The sequence below is a fragment of the Geotrypetes seraphini genome, chromosome 4 (assembly GCF_902459505.1).
Source record: "Geotrypetes seraphini chromosome 4, aGeoSer1.1, whole genome shotgun sequence".
Classification (NCBI taxonomy): domain Eukaryota; kingdom Metazoa; phylum Chordata; class Amphibia; order Gymnophiona; family Dermophiidae; genus Geotrypetes; species Geotrypetes seraphini.
Window position 1 is genome coordinate 94,442,911 of NC_047087.1, and position 17,981 is coordinate 94,460,891.

Below are 17,981 nucleotides of genomic sequence, written 5' to 3' on the forward strand. Positions count from 1 at the left end.
TCCAAAAACCAGAAATTCAGACCTCCCCTGATTCACTTGCCAAACTGCATCAGCCTTATTCACGGTGACCTGTGCTGAACATGTGCTGCAACCTGCCTCAGCTCTCTTAAAGCAGCTGAAAATGAGATAAATCACTGCCTCAAACTGGGAATGCCTCTCCAACATTGATTTTCGAGCTGCCAGACAGACATGGAGCCTGACCGCACCTCCACCCCCCCCCCTGTAAACCAACAGGTGCGCTTACAGAAAGCAGGAGGCAAAAAAATGTAGCCACAGCCTGCGAGACACTGCTGAGCCTCCTAAGGGTGCCTAACAGCCTGCTCTCAAACCCCTGCTAAGCAGTAGGTGAAGAATAAATGCAGGAACGGCCCTGAGCTCCAAAAATATTTGTGCAGGCTGGCTAACACGTACCATCAGGGATTGGCCTGTCAGCTGCAGACTAGAGTCTGCTTCTTCTCTTTGCAGGAAGAGCTGAAACCAAGGTGAAAGCTCCAAAGAAAGGTTTAAAAAAAAAACCCCCACTGAATAAAATAAGAAAAAGAGAAAGCAGAACAGACACACTCCTTCTGGCTTGTGTGCAGAAGGGAAAAACTGCATGGAAAGTAGGAGGGACACAGAAAAAATGCAGAGTGGATTCCTTCTGTAGATGGTTTGCGGTTATAGGGAGATAGCCTGCTTGTCTAGAATGATTCACCTATTGCAATGGAATTTGCATTATTACTCTGGACAGTAAAATATTCTTAAGGTTATCTTGTGATTATAAGGCAACAGAGTTGCTACGATTTCAAATTTTACACAGTTGAAAACATTTGGCTTGAAAAACAATAGAAGTGTGAAAGACAGAGGAGTTCTGGAATTTGTATAAATTAAAATTAAGAAAAAATAGTCTTAAGTACTGTGTCTTTTCATGGCAGTCAAGATACTAAAGGGGAAGATTCTGCTAAGGAAAAAGAAGGCGGCAGAGTGGCGATGCAGAGAAGAAACTAGAATCTTTAATCTTGCTCTCTCTCTTCCCACTCTTGCACCAAATTCTTCAAAAGGAATTCCCTAGTCTGAGTCACTAGCAATCTGAAATATGTTATGTGGCCCTTCATGTACAAAGTTTGGGACCCCAGCTAGCAGATACTTAAGGACCACCTGACAGCCACTGCTCTAATCAGAGTGCAAACAGTAACATAAGAACCTGGAACAAATGTGGTCAGATACTCAAACCACTGCCGTATGGTGGAATCCCCAAAGAGATAAAGTATTTTGCCCTGCAAACACATTGTAACATCCAAGGAGCTGTTGAACCGATAGATACTGTGTCCCCGTGGCTGCCACCGATCTTCATAGTAATAACCTGAGGGAATGGATTCTGGACGCCACAGTTTTGTCTGATTAGCCACATCTGAAAAGAGATAAAAAACATACATCTTTCTTCAAAGAAACGGTCTGATGCATTGTCACAGTGCTAGCTACTGCATACTTCTCATTGATATTTATAGTGCTTGGCACTTTCCAAAGATGGGATATGTGTGGTCCCAACAGAAACTCTGCCACATCTTCTCTTTAAATTATCCAAAGAGTCTGGTAATTGTGTGATTATCCATTTGCTTCTTTTAGCCTCGTGTCAGTCCAATACATAAAAAAATTCATGAAAACACCATTCAATGGAACTGAATCCCCAATTTTTAAAAAAAGAAAAGAAAACTTTTAAGTTAATTATTGGAAAGCCAATAAAGAACCAAAGAAGCACTTTGCATAATTAAAAATCTGTATATGCAATGAAGTCATATGCTTAGGAGTTACACTGTTGGTAAATAAAACATTTAGAAACAATAAACTGAGTTGTATCAAAAATGGCCACAGAAAACCGTCAGCATACTGTTACTAGTTAAAAATCAATCTTTCTCCAAATAATTTTGGCAATTTGTTTTGTTCAGAGTTCTAGCAGCTATAGAAATTAGATTCTCTTCAAGTTATGATACCTTTAAATTGATCAACAGGTTGGTGTAGATGAGCTTCTGAAACCACACACAGTGAATGTCATGTTGAAAGTCTTCACATACCTTTTCACATTCTTCTGTATAAAAGATCTAAACATATAGTGCTCCCCCGATATTCGTAGGGGTTCCGTTCCAGGAACCCCCGCGAATCTTGAAAAACCACAAATACGTTTTTTCGTGGGGGAGACTGGAGAGGGCAGCTGGAGAGGCAGGAGAGAGCAGCCGGAGCGCCGGCTAATGAAGGAAATCACTGGCTGTATGCTCTGATTGCCTCTTCCTGCACTAAAGTCAGGCCTTATCAATCAGGAGCTGCGTGTGCCTCTCGGGGCGGGCAAATAGGGAGGCATGGCAGGGGGTGCCCACTCCTATACAGGTGGACATACTCCAACTGTGGCTTCGATGGTACGGTAATGCCAGGGCCCCTTTATTCACATTATTCCAGTCTATTGGTTTTACCGCTTTTGCATGATATTCAGATCACCCATCCAATTAACACATCCAATCCCAATGACATTACTCTCGTTAATAATAATAATTTATTTCTTGTATACCGCCAAACCAGTAAAAAGTTCTAGGCGGTTCACAGCAAGATAAGGCTGAACATGCAGCTGATTTACAATACAAGAAAAGCTATTTCTAGAAGATACATAATGCCTATAGATTAAAAGAATTAACATTAGAACACTTAAGTTACAAATTTATCAAATAGTTGCGTTTTTAATAATTTTCTAAAATTATAGTAAGATGGAACTTCTAGCATAATTTTACCAAACCAGGTATTCAATTTAGCTACCTGAAAAGTGAGAGTTCTCTCTAAAAATATCTTAAAATGACATAATTTGACAGGAGGGTATGTAAATAACTGGACTTTACATGTAGGTTTGTTTGAGTAATTTAAGGAGAAATGGGAAACAAGGTAACCTGGAGACATACCGAAAACTGATTTGAAGCAGATACATGAAAATTTGGATAAAACTCTATCGGTAACCAATGTAATTTTTGGTAATAGGGAGTAACATGTTCCCATTTTTTCAAACCAAAAATCAATTGAACAGCAGTGTTTTGAATCACTTTTAGTTTTTTGAAAATTTTCTTATAGGCACCCAAGTAAATTATATTGCAATAGTCAAGGATACTCAATATTGATGACTGAACCAACAGATGAAAGGAAACTATATCAAAATATTTCTTAATTGTTCGTAGTTTCCACAGAGTTGAGAAACATTTCCTGAATAACAAATCTGTATGCTGTTCTAAAGTAAGATGTCGATCTATCTAAAGTCACTCATCTCCAAAACCAATTGACTTCTCTTTCCACGGAAAGAAAATATTTACCTTACTTCTCCCATTACCATCAATGGCACACCGATTACTTCAGTTATTTCAGTCAAAATCCTTGGTGTAATAATAGATAGTAAATTGTCCTATCGTCTTCATATTAGCGCAGTAATTAAGAACAGTTTCTTCAAGCTCAAAATGATCATATCATTAGCAAGCATTCTTGACCCTCAGTCTCTCAATATCCTAATTCACTCCCTTATTATAACCAAGCTTGATTACTGTAATTCATTGTACAAAGGGATCTGTCATAAAGACATCCGACATCTACAATTAATACAAAACACAGCCATAAAAATTATCACGAATAAGAAAAAATTTGATCACGTTACCCTATTGTTAAAGAGTGTCCATTGGTTACCCATTCCACATCTAATAACATATAAAATAGCTCTATTTTTCTTCAAAACCCAAAATAGCAATGAACCTGCCTTCATTCACAAGCTCCTCATCCCCCATGATCTTTTGAGAACCTTAAGATAATAATAATAATAATAATTTATTTATATACCGCCCTTCTGCAAAGTTCTAGGTGGTTCACATACATTAATAATTTTATACAAACAATGAATAAAAATACAGTACTCTAAATCACTGTTCTTCAACCGCCGTACCGGTCCGCAGAAAATTTCTGCCGGTCCACGCAGGGCCGGCAAGATTAAGATGACCATAGATCCGTCTTCAGACCTCCTGTCCCGTTGTCCCTACACACAGCTTCGGGACAGCGGGACAGGCGATCATTTCCTGTCCCTCCCTCCTTCCTTTCCCCGGGTCCCCTTCTCTTACCGCCCTGCCGCTGCTGCTAAAGCTGACAGGAAGTCTTCTTTCCGACGTCAATCGCTGCCTGGCTGGCCCAGAACATCCTCTACGACGTTAGCAGCAGCAGCAGGGCGGTAAGAGCAGGGAAAAGGAAGGAGGGAGGCTTTTTTTTTTACGCGACAAGGAGGTAGGCTGGCTTTGGCCAGGGAGGGAGGGAGAGAGGTAGACAGGCAGGCAGGCTGGCTTTGGGGGTGGGACAAAGTGTGGAAGGCAGTGAGAGGGACATAGGAAGGAGGCACTGGGGGCACTAAAGAGATATGAAGGAGGCACTGGGGGCACTAAAGGCAGGAAGGGGCACTAAGGACATGGGAAGTAGGCCCTGGGGGCACTAAAGACAGGAAGGGACACTAAAGACATGGGAAGGAGGCATTGGGGGCACTAAAAATATGGGAAGGAGGCACTGGGGACAATAAAGACAGGAAGGGGCACTAAAGACATGGGAAAGAGGCACTAAAGACATGGGAAGGAAGCACTGGGGGCACTAAGGACATGGGAAGGAGGCACTGGGGGCACTAAGGACATGGGAAGGAGGCACCGGGGGCACTAATGACATGGGAAGGAGGCACCGGGGGCACTAAAGACAAGGGAAGGAGGCACCGGGGGCACTAAGGACATAGGAAGGAAAGAGGGAGGGAATAGAAAGGGACAATTCTTGGGCCTGAGTGCAGAAAGAAAGAAATGAAAGAAAGGATACACAGACAGAAGGAAACGCAGAGACTTATGAAATCACCAGACAGCAAAGGTAGGAAAAATGATTTTATTTTCAATTTAGTGATCAAAACGTTGTCAGTTTGAGAATTTATATCTGCTGTCTATATTTTGCACTATATTTGTCTATTTTTCTATAGTTACTGAGGTGACCGAGCTCGCGGAGATGGGGCAGAAACAGGGTTTTTAAATTTTAGTCCTAGTAGTTTGCTGGTCCACAAAATAATTCTTTTATTTCTGCCGGTCCACAGGTGTAAAAAGGTTGAAAAACACTGCTCTAAATTGTACTAAAATTATACAATAAAGATACTAAAATTATACCATAAAAATTCTAAAATTATGCAGTAAAAGAAGAATAAGATACAATTTGCTAAAATACAATGAAAGTCCTCAAGAACCTTCTGGCTATAAGATCAATATACTGTTTGCCTATCATTCTGGAACATCAGTTTACAAATTTATCGAATAGATCCATTTTTAGTAATTTCCTAAAGGACATATAAGAGTAGGCCTGGGAGATAGTAGTGCTTAGCCATTGGTCCATTTTACCTGCCTGAAAACCGAGCATTTTATAAAAAAATCTCTTGTATCGACAAGGTTTGATGGTTGGAATAACAAATAAATATTGCCCTCGAGTAATTCCGTTAGGTTTATAACATTCAAAGTATAGAGACAAGTAAGCAGGTGCCATGCCAAACAACACTTTGAAACAAGTACAACCAAATTTAAATAATATTCTTGCCTCAAAGGCAAACAATCCAACTGTCTATAAGATGGAGTTATGTGGTCATACTTTTTTAACCCGAAAATTAGATGGACTGAAGTGTTCTGTATGAGTCTCAATCTCTTTTGCAGCTTTTTATGAGATCCCAGATATATTATCCTATATAATAAAACCCTACCCGCGCATGCACACTCCTACCTGCGTGCTTCCATGATCTGTAGGTCTGTGGCGACAGGAGTGCGCATGCGCGAGTCCCCAGCCTTCTTCCCAGTACCTACCTTGGCCACCAGCAGCGGCGGCTCCTCTCACGAGCCCCCAGCGCTGCTTTCAGCTCCTGCTACACGGGGCCCATGCCGAGCCATCCGACAGTACCAGCAGCCTCATGCAGGGCACGTTAGACGGCGCGGGGACCCAGTGAGAGCAGGCCAGCATCAGCAGACCAGATCTTCACTACCCAAAGCCCTACGCCCGCTGCTATGCCCCTAAACTCCCATGCAGCATTGGAATCGCTTTTAAAATCTACAGGCGCGAGCAGCGAATTGCCGCACACGCCCCAATGCCAAGCGCCTTTTTAAAATCTTCAAACGCGAGCAGCGGCTTACTGCACGCACCCCGACCTCCAGACGCCGAGCGGCGGCTTGCTGCACGCGCCCTGACCTCCAAACCCCCCTGCCGCCATCTATTTTTCCCCCTCCTCCCTCTCGCCTGCTCACAGCGTTTAACTGAAAAGCGCTGCGCTGTGCTGCCACTGGCCTCACTATCTTCTCTCCACTGCGGCCCGCCCTCTCACAACTTCCTGTTTCCGCTAGGGTTGGCCGCAGTGTAAAGAAGACACCGAGGCCAGCAACAGCGCGATGCAGCGCTTTTCTTTAAGGCAAGTAGATTCCTTGCGTATGCACAAGGAAAGGAATGCTGATGGACGGGGGAGGGAAAAGAAATGGAACAGGGGGAGCAGGCAAGGGGTGGGTGCACAGGGAAGGGGGGGAATGCTGCTGTTACAAAAGGAAAGGGGGGAATGCTGCTGCTGTACAGGGAAGTGTGGGGGAATGCTGCTGCACAGGGAAGGGGGGAATGCTGTTGCTGCTACACAGAGAAGGAAGGGAATGCTGCTGTTGCTGCACAGGGAAGTCAGGGAGGGGGGAAAGGGGGCCAGGGATCAATCTTGGTTTGCTTTGGGGGGGAGACAAAAGGGGGCCAGGCAGGCAGCGCACGAGAATGAAAGACAGCAGGCAGGGAGAGAGACAGAAAGAAAGAAACAAACACAGACAGACAAAGGGGGCGAGGGAGAGAGACAGACAAAAAGAAACAAACACAGAAAGACAAAGGGGGCCAGGGAGAGAGACAGACAAAAAGAAAGACAGACAGTGGGAGGGAGAGAGACAAAGAAAGGAAGAGACAGGGGCAGAGAAAGACATAGAAAGAAAGAAAGACAGATAGACATATTCTAACACCCATTAATGTAACGGGCTTAATGACTAGTATTACAATAATCCAGTATGGACAGAACGGATGATTGTACCAGCAATCTAAATGATGCATTATCAAAAAATTTTCTTATCGTCCGAAGTTTCCACAAGATTATGTAACTTTTTTTTACTAGAGAATTTGTTTGATCTTCCAGTGTTAAACAGTGGTCCAATATAATGCCTAACATTTTTATTTAAGCAGATATTTAAAAAGTTTGGCCATTCAGATGTAATTTGTTTTCTTTTATATTGTCTGAAGGACTAGCCAGAAAAAAATTTGATTTTTCCGGATTCAATTTGAGTTTTATCCTCTTTGTCCATTGTTCAATATGCGTTAGTACTGAGGAAATTTGGTTTATTACCTCCCCTTTGTGGGATTATTATAGTAATATCATCTGCATAGATGAAAAATTTGACTCCCAAACTTTGCAGCAATCTTCCCAATGGGGCTAGATAGATATTAAATAGAATAGGTAATAGCGGAGAGCCCTGGGGTACTCCGCAAGAGTTACTCCAGGAAAAAGAATAACTTTATTCACTAAACACTTGATAGCGTCTTGTTCTTAGGAAGCCCTCAAACCAGTTCCAAACTTTCCCTGAGATGCCTATTGAATCTAAACAGTCCAATAATATCTTGATCTTCTCATGTGCCGTGCATTCTCCAGGCAGTTGGCGACGGCTACCTCCAGTGTCTGTAACAAGAGGTACAACGTTCAGATTTCAGCAGGTATCCGGGCCAATCTATGTATGTGGGTGTGTTTTCTCTGGGACTTTGATGGTATGCTGCCGTTGCAAGCACTGGATGCGTCCAAGTTTGAGTTGGAATTTATTTTCAGATGCTACTGGGGGTACGGGCTTCGGGTTGTATTACCAAGGCAAATGGTGTGTGGCATGGTGGCCAGAGATGTGGAGACAGCAGGGTATCACGAGAAATATTACATTGTTGGAGCTGTTTCCACTTGTGGATACATGTGAACTATGGCCCGAGTGGTTGCGTGATAAATAGATTGATTTTTGGTGTGACAACCTGTGGGTAGTCGAGATGGAGAATTGTCAGGTGGCCAAGTCCTTATCAATAAATGCGCTGATGCAGGAGTTGGCGTTGCGCTGCCTGGGATTTAATTTGTTTATTTGGGGTACGGAATAATATTGCTGATGCCTTGTCCCATTTTCAATTTCCACAGTTTCATCAGCTGGAGCTGGGGGCATGAGCAGAAAGTTCTCTGATGCCAGAGCATTTATGGCACCTGGTCCTGTAGGGATCTGGGAGATGCTTCGAATGTCACGTGGCTGCCACGTGGGTGCACTATTGCGCTTGCTTTAGGAACATTGCGGCCTTCCTCAATGGGAAGGGTTGGAAGCCTGGATTGGTCTCGGAGTCCTTGTTAGCGGATTAGGTGTTAAAGAGTCGTATCGTGTAGGGGAAGCAGTAACAGGTCACCTGAACGGATTTGCCTTCTTCAGCAAGGTGCTAGGTTGGGATTGCCCGTCTTCTGGTTTCTTGGTGTGGAGAATGTTTGTGGTGATGGGGAACTTGTGCCGAAGAGGCCAGACTCCTGATTGCTGATCATTCATGAGTTTCTTGTCCGCTTGACGCTACATTGCATCAGGTGGTATGATTGGTGTTTGAGGGGCAGTTATTTCAGGCCACTTTTTCTTTGGCACTTTTTGGTACATCCAGCCAACAAAGCAGGGGTCTGAGGGCTACTTATTCAACACATAAGGTTGAATGAGTGCTCCATGTAATTTTAGCATGATCTAAAATAGCCCAGAGTGGGAAAGGGCACTGCCTCCTGTCCAGTGGCTCTGATGCGGGCCTTTCTGGGGGTCTGTTTGGAAGGAAGTCCTGTCCTGCTGATTCATGAGGACTGTTCCTCCCGACTAGATATCAGCTGATGGCAGTTCTGTAGAAGGCCCTCAAACAGTGTGGAGAAGAGCCATCCTGTTTCGGTACGCACTCATTTAGGACTGGTGCGGTGATGAGTTCAAATGGTGCGGGCATGCCCATAGAGGGCATCGGACAAATGGGGTGCTGGTCGTCTGGAGCCTACAAGGGTTATATGAGGCCGGGTGGAACGGGGCCTGTTCCAGGGGCAGGCCCTCAAGATTAGATGATCAGTGGTAGCAGGGATGAGAGGGGCAGGGGGGGTGTGGGTATTGTATAGCGGATCTGGGGACAATCAGGCCTGTCCAGCTCCCGCTAGACACACACTAGCGAGTTTATAGCTAAGACTGGGGAAAATGCTGACTGTTCCAAGATTACTTCATAAGCATAGCCTCTATGGGAGGCTAACAAGGAAAAAAAGTGCCACCAATAAAGAATGGAGGAGGTAGCCTTAAGGTTAGAGCTGCTGCCTCAGCACCCTGAGGTTGATCCCAAACTGCTCCTTGTGACTCTGGGCAAGTCATTTAATCCCTCCATTGCCCCAGGTACCTTTCAGGACAGATAAAGAGAGTGCCTGATTACTATTCAATGAATCGTAAACTGGTCTCTTCATGAAAAAGTAATTAATAAATGTAAGTAATTAAAGCCACATAGGTCCATATTCTATAAACGGTGCCAATAGAAGCCCTACTGGTGCTTAACTTAAGCTGAAAATGCTGTTTAAAAAAAGAAAAACACACATTTAAAAGGAAAAATATAGGCACCTACTGCAGCCTGCAGTACCTACAGAGGTACTTTACAATGTCTAATGCCATTGTAGGCATGGCTAACGCCAGAACTGGCATTAGGCATCAAAGCGCCTCCATAGGCACGATTGACGTAAAAGCTAGGCATCGGAAATATAGGCCTTGAAAACTCTTTTCCAATGCCGCAATTCTCACTGGCAGCGTTTTACAAACCTGCGGCTTGCCTCCTCAAGAAAGGTTTTCTCGTGCCTAAGCTCCTGAAGAAGGGTGTTTTACCTGAAACTGGACCAGTTGAGCTACTAACTTGGCGGTTTTGCCTCGTTTGGAAATAGCAAAATCATTTTGAGAGTTTGAGAATGTCAGATATGAACCGGACTGGCAGTCACTGCAGATAAGTTACCAATTTCCGCTGGTTTTGAGTCCTAACTTTGAAACATTGACAGCACTGCATTCTTATTAGCTTGTTTATTTCTTATTTATATATTCATTATTGCACTTGCATTTTAATATTCACTATAAGTTGTGCTCCGGTGGGGCCTGTGATGGTACACAGCGCGGCTTGAGAAAGAGCCCTGCTTTTAAATGGTAAGCCAGGAGCACTGGTAATCAGTGCACCATAGCTTTTACTATAGCATTGAGGCCTCACCTTTATATATTTATAGTTATACTGCCCTTATTTAGGGTTGTGGCTTGTTTGCATGCAGTGCTGCCTACCTTTCTTAGTTTATATCTGGGGATTTTAGTTTTTCCACTGTTTTAATATTCCCCCTTTGAGTTTTTTGATATTATGTGCAATTCTATAAATGGCGCCTTTGCGTGATTTGACACATGATCGGTGGACTTTTTTTTTTTCCCAAATACATTTTATTGAACAAAAGCAAAATCATACATAGGCGAAAAGCCAACAGTAAATGCAACTACAAAGACCCAAAAAATAATCCCAACCCCTCCCCTATTCATGTCACCAAGTGAGCAAAGAATCAGAAAAGGGTAAATAAAATGCACGCAAGCAGAAAATACAAGAAGCAGCCCCTTAGGGAGAGGAAAAACCTCTACAGGTCCCATACAGAAGCCAGATCTGACGGAAAGTGGCACAATTATCCTGCTGAAGAGTAGTCAACTGGGACATCAAATAAATATGATCTACCTTTAAGAGGAGGTTGTTTCTAGAAGGTAAAACACTCTTTTTCCAAAAGGATGCCAAGCACAGTCTAGCTGCAGTGGCCACCAAAGAAACAAAAGAAAGCTGTTCCTTCACAAGTCCCACAGCAGGCTTATTAAGCAAAAAGACATCCATAAGCAATGGTACATCACATCGCAATATAGGGAATAATAGGGTTTAAACCATTTTCCAAAATACAACTGCTTTTGGATATTCCCACCATACATGTTGAAAAGTACCCTCTGCCCCACAAGCTCTCCAACATTTACCATCCCCACAGGAGAACAGCCTATACAACTTCACCGGGGTATAGATATATCATCTTATAACCCTGTTCAATCAAAGGAGTAGCCAAAGAAATATGAAGTAAGGCTGGGTACAATTGCTCCCAATGACTATAATCAATCGGGAACCCCAAACAGATGGCCATTGACAATGGTGCCATTTACAGAATCTGGCCCATAGTATTTGCTAAGCAATAAGGAATTCTATGGATACAGGAGAAATTATTGTGGTCTGATTTTAGTCTCAATGCTAAGTGGTACAGTGTAAACCAAAACATATCACCCTGCTAATACCATCTCTACATTAAAGCATTATATTGCAGGATGTTTTGCAAGTAGCATGGTCAGGGAGTCTTGTGATGATCAAGGGAAAGATGAATAGGGCAAAGTACAGACCAGGGGTCCCCAAAGTCCCTCCTTGAGGACCGAATCCAGTCGGGTTTTTTAGGATTTCCCCAATGAATATGCATTGAAAGCAGTGCATGCACATAGATCTCATGCATATTCATTGGGGAAATCCTGAAAACCCGACTGGATTCAGCCCTCAAGGAGGGACTTTGGGGACCCCTGGTACAGATAGATCCTAGAGAAAAATATGCTCCAGTCTGTCACAGACTAGAACTGAGGAAAGATTCACCTTCTAAAAGAATAGTAAGCAAAAGCAACAATGAGGTGTTTAAGCAAGAAGAACATAAACGGTCTTGTGTGGCCTAATTCAAAGCCAAATTTGAATACAACAGATAATCTGTGGTAAGACTGAAGACTTCAGTTCATGGACAATCTTCAACCAACCTAAAACAGCACAAACTCTTTTACAAGAAGGATAAATCCTGCCCCATATTTCTGTACAAAAGGTACAAAATTGATAGACACCATGAATGACTCATAAGAACATAAGAATAGCTTCACTGGGTCAGACCAATGGTCCATCAAGACCAGTAGCCCGTTCCCATTGTGGCCAATCAAAGTCACCAGTTCCTGGCCAAAACCCAAGATTTAGCAATATTCCATGCTATCGATACAGGGCAAGCAGTGGCCTTCCCCATGTCTTTCTCAATAACAGACTATGGACTTTTCCTCCAGCTCCTCCAGGAACTTGTCCAAACCTTTCTTAAAACCAGTTACGCTATTCGCTCTTACCACATCCTCTGGCAATGCATCCCAGAGCTTAACTATCCTCTGAGTGAAAAAAAATTTCTTCCAATTGGTTTTAAAAGTATTTCCCTGTAACTTCATCGAATGTCCCCTAGTCGATCCACTTGTACCCGTTCTACTCCATTCAGGATTTTGTAGACTTCAATCATATCTCCCCTCAAAGATCTCTTTTCCAAGCTGAAGAGCCCTAACTGTTTTAGTCTTTCCTCATATAGCAGTAAAAGGGGCATCAAGTACTGAATAAAGAGATCTGAAGATTTATACAATCAAAACTGTTTTCTAATTCTTAAATTTGCTTTTTGAATATTCTGTAATTGCTCTTTTATGTCAAAAATATGTCTAGAGTATGCTTAGCTGATCAGTGAAACATACTCCTACATTAATGCATGCTCAGCTAAATTTTTTAGAGCAGAATGTGATTATGTAAAACAGTGTAGAGAGGTATTTTTTATAAGGCACTTTAGGTCCCCTCTACAAACCATGTAGTCTTTCTTTAAATATCACAACATTCATATTTATATATCTTTTAGTCTCACCAGAATTCTCTGTCACCCTTCTCTGCATCCATTCCAGCAGCAAGCAAGAAATAAAATCTTATTTTCTAACAGAAAAGGAAATACTGGAAAGGACTTAAGCAGAAAAGCCCTGCATATAAGACAATCTTAGTTCAACTGAAGTTGCAAGTATTTGGAAAACTGTCCAGCAGAGCTTATATGCATGTCTCCTCCCTTCAGCAGAACCCAATTGCAAAGAAGTTGTATCTGAAGAAATATTTTTTTTTAATAATTACTAACTAGGCAGAGACAACTTCTTACCTGTCATGTTGAGGCTCTTTACTTTCACAAATTCAGGGCCACTGGACGATATTGGAATTTTGATGTTTATGTCACTTGAACAAACAAACAAAAAAACAACACATGACCCTTTAAATGGTTCAAATAGATCATCTACTATGAGATACGTTGAGCTCTTCTGCCTACACAGTAGGCATTGGACTCTTCCTAATTTAAGTCTAGTATGCAAAATAATTAGTGTAGTAATCGTGCAATAAACTCTTATGCCCAGAAAGAACAGTTACTTACCATAACAGGTTTTATCCTGGGACAGCAAGCAGATATTCTCACATGTGGGTGACATCATCCATGGAGCCCCGGAACGGACATCTTTAAAAGTGTTTCGCCACTTTAAGCTTTTAGAAACTTCACGATTGCCCGCACTGCACCTGCAAGAGTGCCTTCCCGCTTGATGTAGGCTCGCGGTTCCTCAGTTCCATAAGCAAGCTAAAAAGCCAACCAGGGGAGGAGGGTGGGTTGTGAGAATATCTGCCTGCTGTCCCTGGATAACACCTGTTAAGGTAAGTAACTGTGCTTTCTGGGCATAAGAGTTTATTGCTTTATCTTAGGACAAGCAGGTAGCATATTCTCACATGTGGGACTCACTAGCTTACTACAATGGGATGGAGGGAGAGTTGGCCATTAAGAAAATAAATTCTGCAATATTGCTTGGCTGAAGTGACCATCTCATCTGGAATAAGATTCCAGACAGTAGTGAAATGTGAATGTATGAACTGAGGACTAAGTAGCAGCTTTACAGATCTCATCAATAGAATTGGAATGTAAGAAAGCAACAGAAGCTGCCATAGCTCGGACTTTGTGTGCTTACACGACCCCCGAGTTGCAGCCCAGCCTCAGCATAGCACAAGGAAATACAGGCTGCCAACCATGTGGAAATACAGTAGTTCACTTGTTACAGGCCATCCCAACCTGTTAGGATTAAAGGCGATGAACAGTTGAGGAGATGTTCTATGTGGCTTAGTTTGCTGCAAGTAATAAGCCAAGGATCATTTACTGCCCAAGGTATGAAGAGCCGTTACTCCAGGGTAAGAATGAGGCTTGGGAAAGAACACTGGAAGTACAATTGATCGATTCAAATGAAATTCCGTAACTACTTTTGGATGGGTGTGAAGCACTACTTTATCATGGTGGAACACTGTAAGAGGCGGGTCTGCCTCTAGTGCTTGATGCTCACTCACTCGATGAGTACAAGTTTTGGAGATGAGAAATACCACTTCCAAGGTAAGATATTTAAGGTGAGCCGAAGACACTGGTTCAAAAGGAGGCTTCATGAGTCTAGAGAGAATAACATTAAGATCCCAAACCACTGGAGGCAGTTTGAGAGGTAGTTTGATACTGAAAAGTCCTTTCATGAATCTGGAAACAAGAGGATGAGCAGTCAGAAGTTTACCATTGACTGGTCTATGAAAAGCATTGATAGTACTAAGATGAACTCTAACTGAAGTGGTTTTAAGACCTGAGTTGAATAAATGAAAAAGATAATAAAACACTGAAGATATAGAGAAGGATGAAGCATCACGATGATGAAGAGTACACCACGCAAAAAAACATGTCCACTTCTGTTGGTAGCACTGCTGTGTAGAAGGTTTTCTGGATGCATTAAAATAAGCTGGACAGGATTGGAAAGATTGGTGTCAGCTGAAGTCATCCCGAGAGGTACTACGCTGTCAGGTGCAAGGACTGGAGATTGGGGTGTAAAAGAAATCCTTGACTCTGTGTGAGAAGAGATGGAAAGATCTACAAAAGTATTGGTTCCTTGATATTGAGCTGAAGTAAAAGGGAAAACCATGGTTGTCTGGGGCTATGAGGATCGTGGTGGCCGAATCACGTTTGAGCTTGACCAGTGTCTTGAGAATGAGAGGAAATGGTGGAAACACATAAAGGAATTTGTGCGTCCAATTCAGTAGAAAAGCATCTGCTTTTAGACGTTGCGGAGAGTATTGTCTGGAGAAGAACTGAGGCAGCTTGTGATTGTGGGGGATGCAAACAGATCTATCTGAGGAGTCCCCAAAGAGAGAATATCTGATGCAAGACTGTGGGAGTTGAGCGTCCACTCGTGTGGCTGGAGAAATCTGCTGAGTTTGTCAACAAGATAATTTTTCTCCCCTTGAATATGGACTGCTTTGAGCAATACTGTATTTTTCACTCCATAACACGCATTTTTCCCCAAAAAAGTGGGTGTGTCTTAGAGCAAATACCACCCCCCCAGTACCTGCTTTTAATCATGACAGCCCCCCCCCCCGTACATATTTTTAATCCTGGCACTTCCCTCACTGGACAGCTGCAGCAGCGAGAGGCAGAATGGCGAACAAGGCAGGCGCAAGCTTTTCGCACGCCTTTCTGGTCCCACGCCGCTGCCTGAATGGCTGCCTTCGTTCTCTTTCCTATACTCATTGTAGTTCCTCCCTTTACTTTCCTCTCATTCTCAGTAAGTCGGTATTTCTCCCAATAATTGTTTGTCCCCCTACTTTGATTGTACATTGCTTTGAAATTCTGAAAAAGCAATTTTATCAAATTTTAAATAAACTTGGAAACTTGGAGATTGATGTCCATATCCACAAACCTCAACTATGCTAGGCATCTCATTGCCCCTGACATAGCAGATGTTCTAGATGACAACTCAAAGGCATCATATGCAGTTCTTGCCAAATACTTCTTGGTTTGAGAAAAAGTGCGAAAGATATTATGAAATTCCTGAAGATGTGCGCAGGAATATATTTGTCAAAAGAAGGCAGCTTTCATACTAAATGTTTCAAATAACAGGACATGTAGAAATTGTAATTAAGGACCCTATTCGCCAACATAGAATTTTGATAAAGGCGACGTCCAAATATGTCCATAGTCTGGTCTTCTCACCCTGGTGGCACTGAGGCATAGACCTTTGAAACAAATGACTTTTTCAAGGTTGATTCCACAACTGACTGGTGTTGAAGTTGTGGTTTATCAAATCCTGGAGAAGAAATGATTCTATAAATAGAATCCAGCTTTCTTGGAGCTAATGTGATCGTTAAGGGTATTTCCCAATTCTTATGAAGAGTCTCTTTAAAAATACCATGCAATCTGAGGAGCTCTTTAGGAGGCTTATCACAATCCAAGGCTTCTAAGTATTCAGCACTGAAAACAGGGTCAGCCTCTAGTTTGACAGGCAGGTCTTTACCTAGCTGCCTCATGTATTTAGTAAAAGACAGTGTTTCTGTAGGAGATCTTGTCTTTGGAGGAGTTTTCTGAGAAGGTTCTAAATGGGCATCATAAGCCTTAGTTGCAGAAGCAGAAAGATCACCCTGATTCAGACTGTAAATCAGAGTCATAAAGAAAGTTTGGAGAAGCTTTGTGTTGAGAGGATTGATGCTTTTGATGACTTCAGTACCACTCTGAGGAAGATGATGATGAGGTTGGCAACATTGGGGAGTGGATGATGCAATTGCAGTAAACCTTGTTTCACTTTCACTTAAGAATGGCCACTGCTGAGTCAGACCAGTGGTCCATCATGCCCAGCAGTCCGCTCACGCGGCGGCCCTCTGGTCTAAGACCAGCACCCTAACTGAGACTAGCCCTACTAGCGCACGTTCTTGTTCAACAGAAACTTGTCTAACTTTGTCTTGAATCCTTGGAGGGTGTTCTCCCCTATAACAGCCTCTGGAAGGGCGTTCCAGCTTTCTACCACTCTCTGGGTGATGAAGAACTTCCTTACGTTTGTACGGAATCTATCCCCTTTCAACTTTAGAGAGTGCCCTTTTGTTCTCCCTACTTTGGAGCAGCAGGACGTGTGCTTAGGAGCTCTGTAGTCTACATAGTATGGCTGTGACAAATGTGGGAAATGGAGGCTGCAGGTGTCTTGGGTACTGTGTCTGTTGACAATCAGAGGTCGTGCATTAAGATTGAAACTCTACGTGGCAAAAACCTGACAGAAATCCACAGTGCATTACGTGAAGTTTGTGGTGAGTTAACAATGGACCGTAGTACAGTTTCTAGGTAGGCAACTCATTTTTGGAGTGGTCGTGTGAACATAGATGATGATGCAAGACCAGGAAGGCCGGAATCAACAACCAATGAACGATGTGTGAAACTCGTGGCTGATGCTCTTGAACAAGATCATTGTGCGACATGCGAGGAACTTTCTGAAACCACAGGGATTCCACCGACATCAGTATACCAAATTCTGATAAATGTTTTAAAAAAGAGAAAAATTTCTGCACGATGGGTCCCCCACTTCTTGACTGCTGAACAGCAGCAGAGATGACTAGACAATGCAACTGTGCTGAAACAAAGATTCAACGTTGAAGGTCAGGCATTCTAAATCGCATTGTTGCTATTGATGAAATGTGGATCAGAGACTTTGAGCAGGAGCTGAAATCACAGTCCAATGAGTGGAGAGCTCCATCTTCCCTATGACCAAAAAAATTTTGACGAGCTCGATCAAAAGTCAAACAAATGACGAATTTTGCTTATGATCATGAAGGCATCATCATCACAGACAAAGTTCCACTTGGAAGAAGTGTCACAGCAATATATTATCGTGATTTTTTTGCAAAAAATGCACAAAACCTGACTTCAGTTGCTCTTGGCTGGGCTACTCATTCTTCACGACAACGTTCGTCCGCACATAGGGAATGTAGTCATTGAAAAACTACGCAAATACGCCTGGGAGGTGTTACTTCATGCTCCCTACAGTCCAGACATAAATCCACCAGACTTCAACCTTTCTCCAAAGTTGAAACAACCTATGCGTGGACATTGTTTTGCATCTCTGGAAGAGCTTTTTTCCACCGTTACCCGAGCCATTTGGTGTTTTGGATGCACTAATGAAGCTTCCCGGACGTTGGGACTCGGTCATTGCAAAGCACAGAGACTA

At 42.8% G+C, this 17,981-nt stretch overlaps 1 protein-coding gene across 2 annotated transcripts in view; it reads right to left on the reverse strand.

The window, feature by feature from the left end:
* NXPE3 (neurexophilin and PC-esterase domain family member 3) overlaps positions 1-17,981 on the reverse strand; it is an 88,075-nt gene that overhangs the window by 17,188 nt on the left and 52,906 nt on the right. Inside the window, exons 4-5 of one of the 2 annotated variants that reach the window (XM_033940831.1) lie at positions 13,091-13,164; positions 1,184-1,390 (exon numbers count right to left, since the gene is read on the reverse strand). In XM_033940831.1, the coding sequence (XP_033796722.1) occupies positions 1,184-1,390; positions 13,091-13,164 (281 nt within the window). The remainder of the gene's footprint in view (positions 1-1,183; positions 1,391-13,090; positions 13,165-17,981) is intronic. The other variant, XM_033940832.1, reaches the window with a different exon arrangement.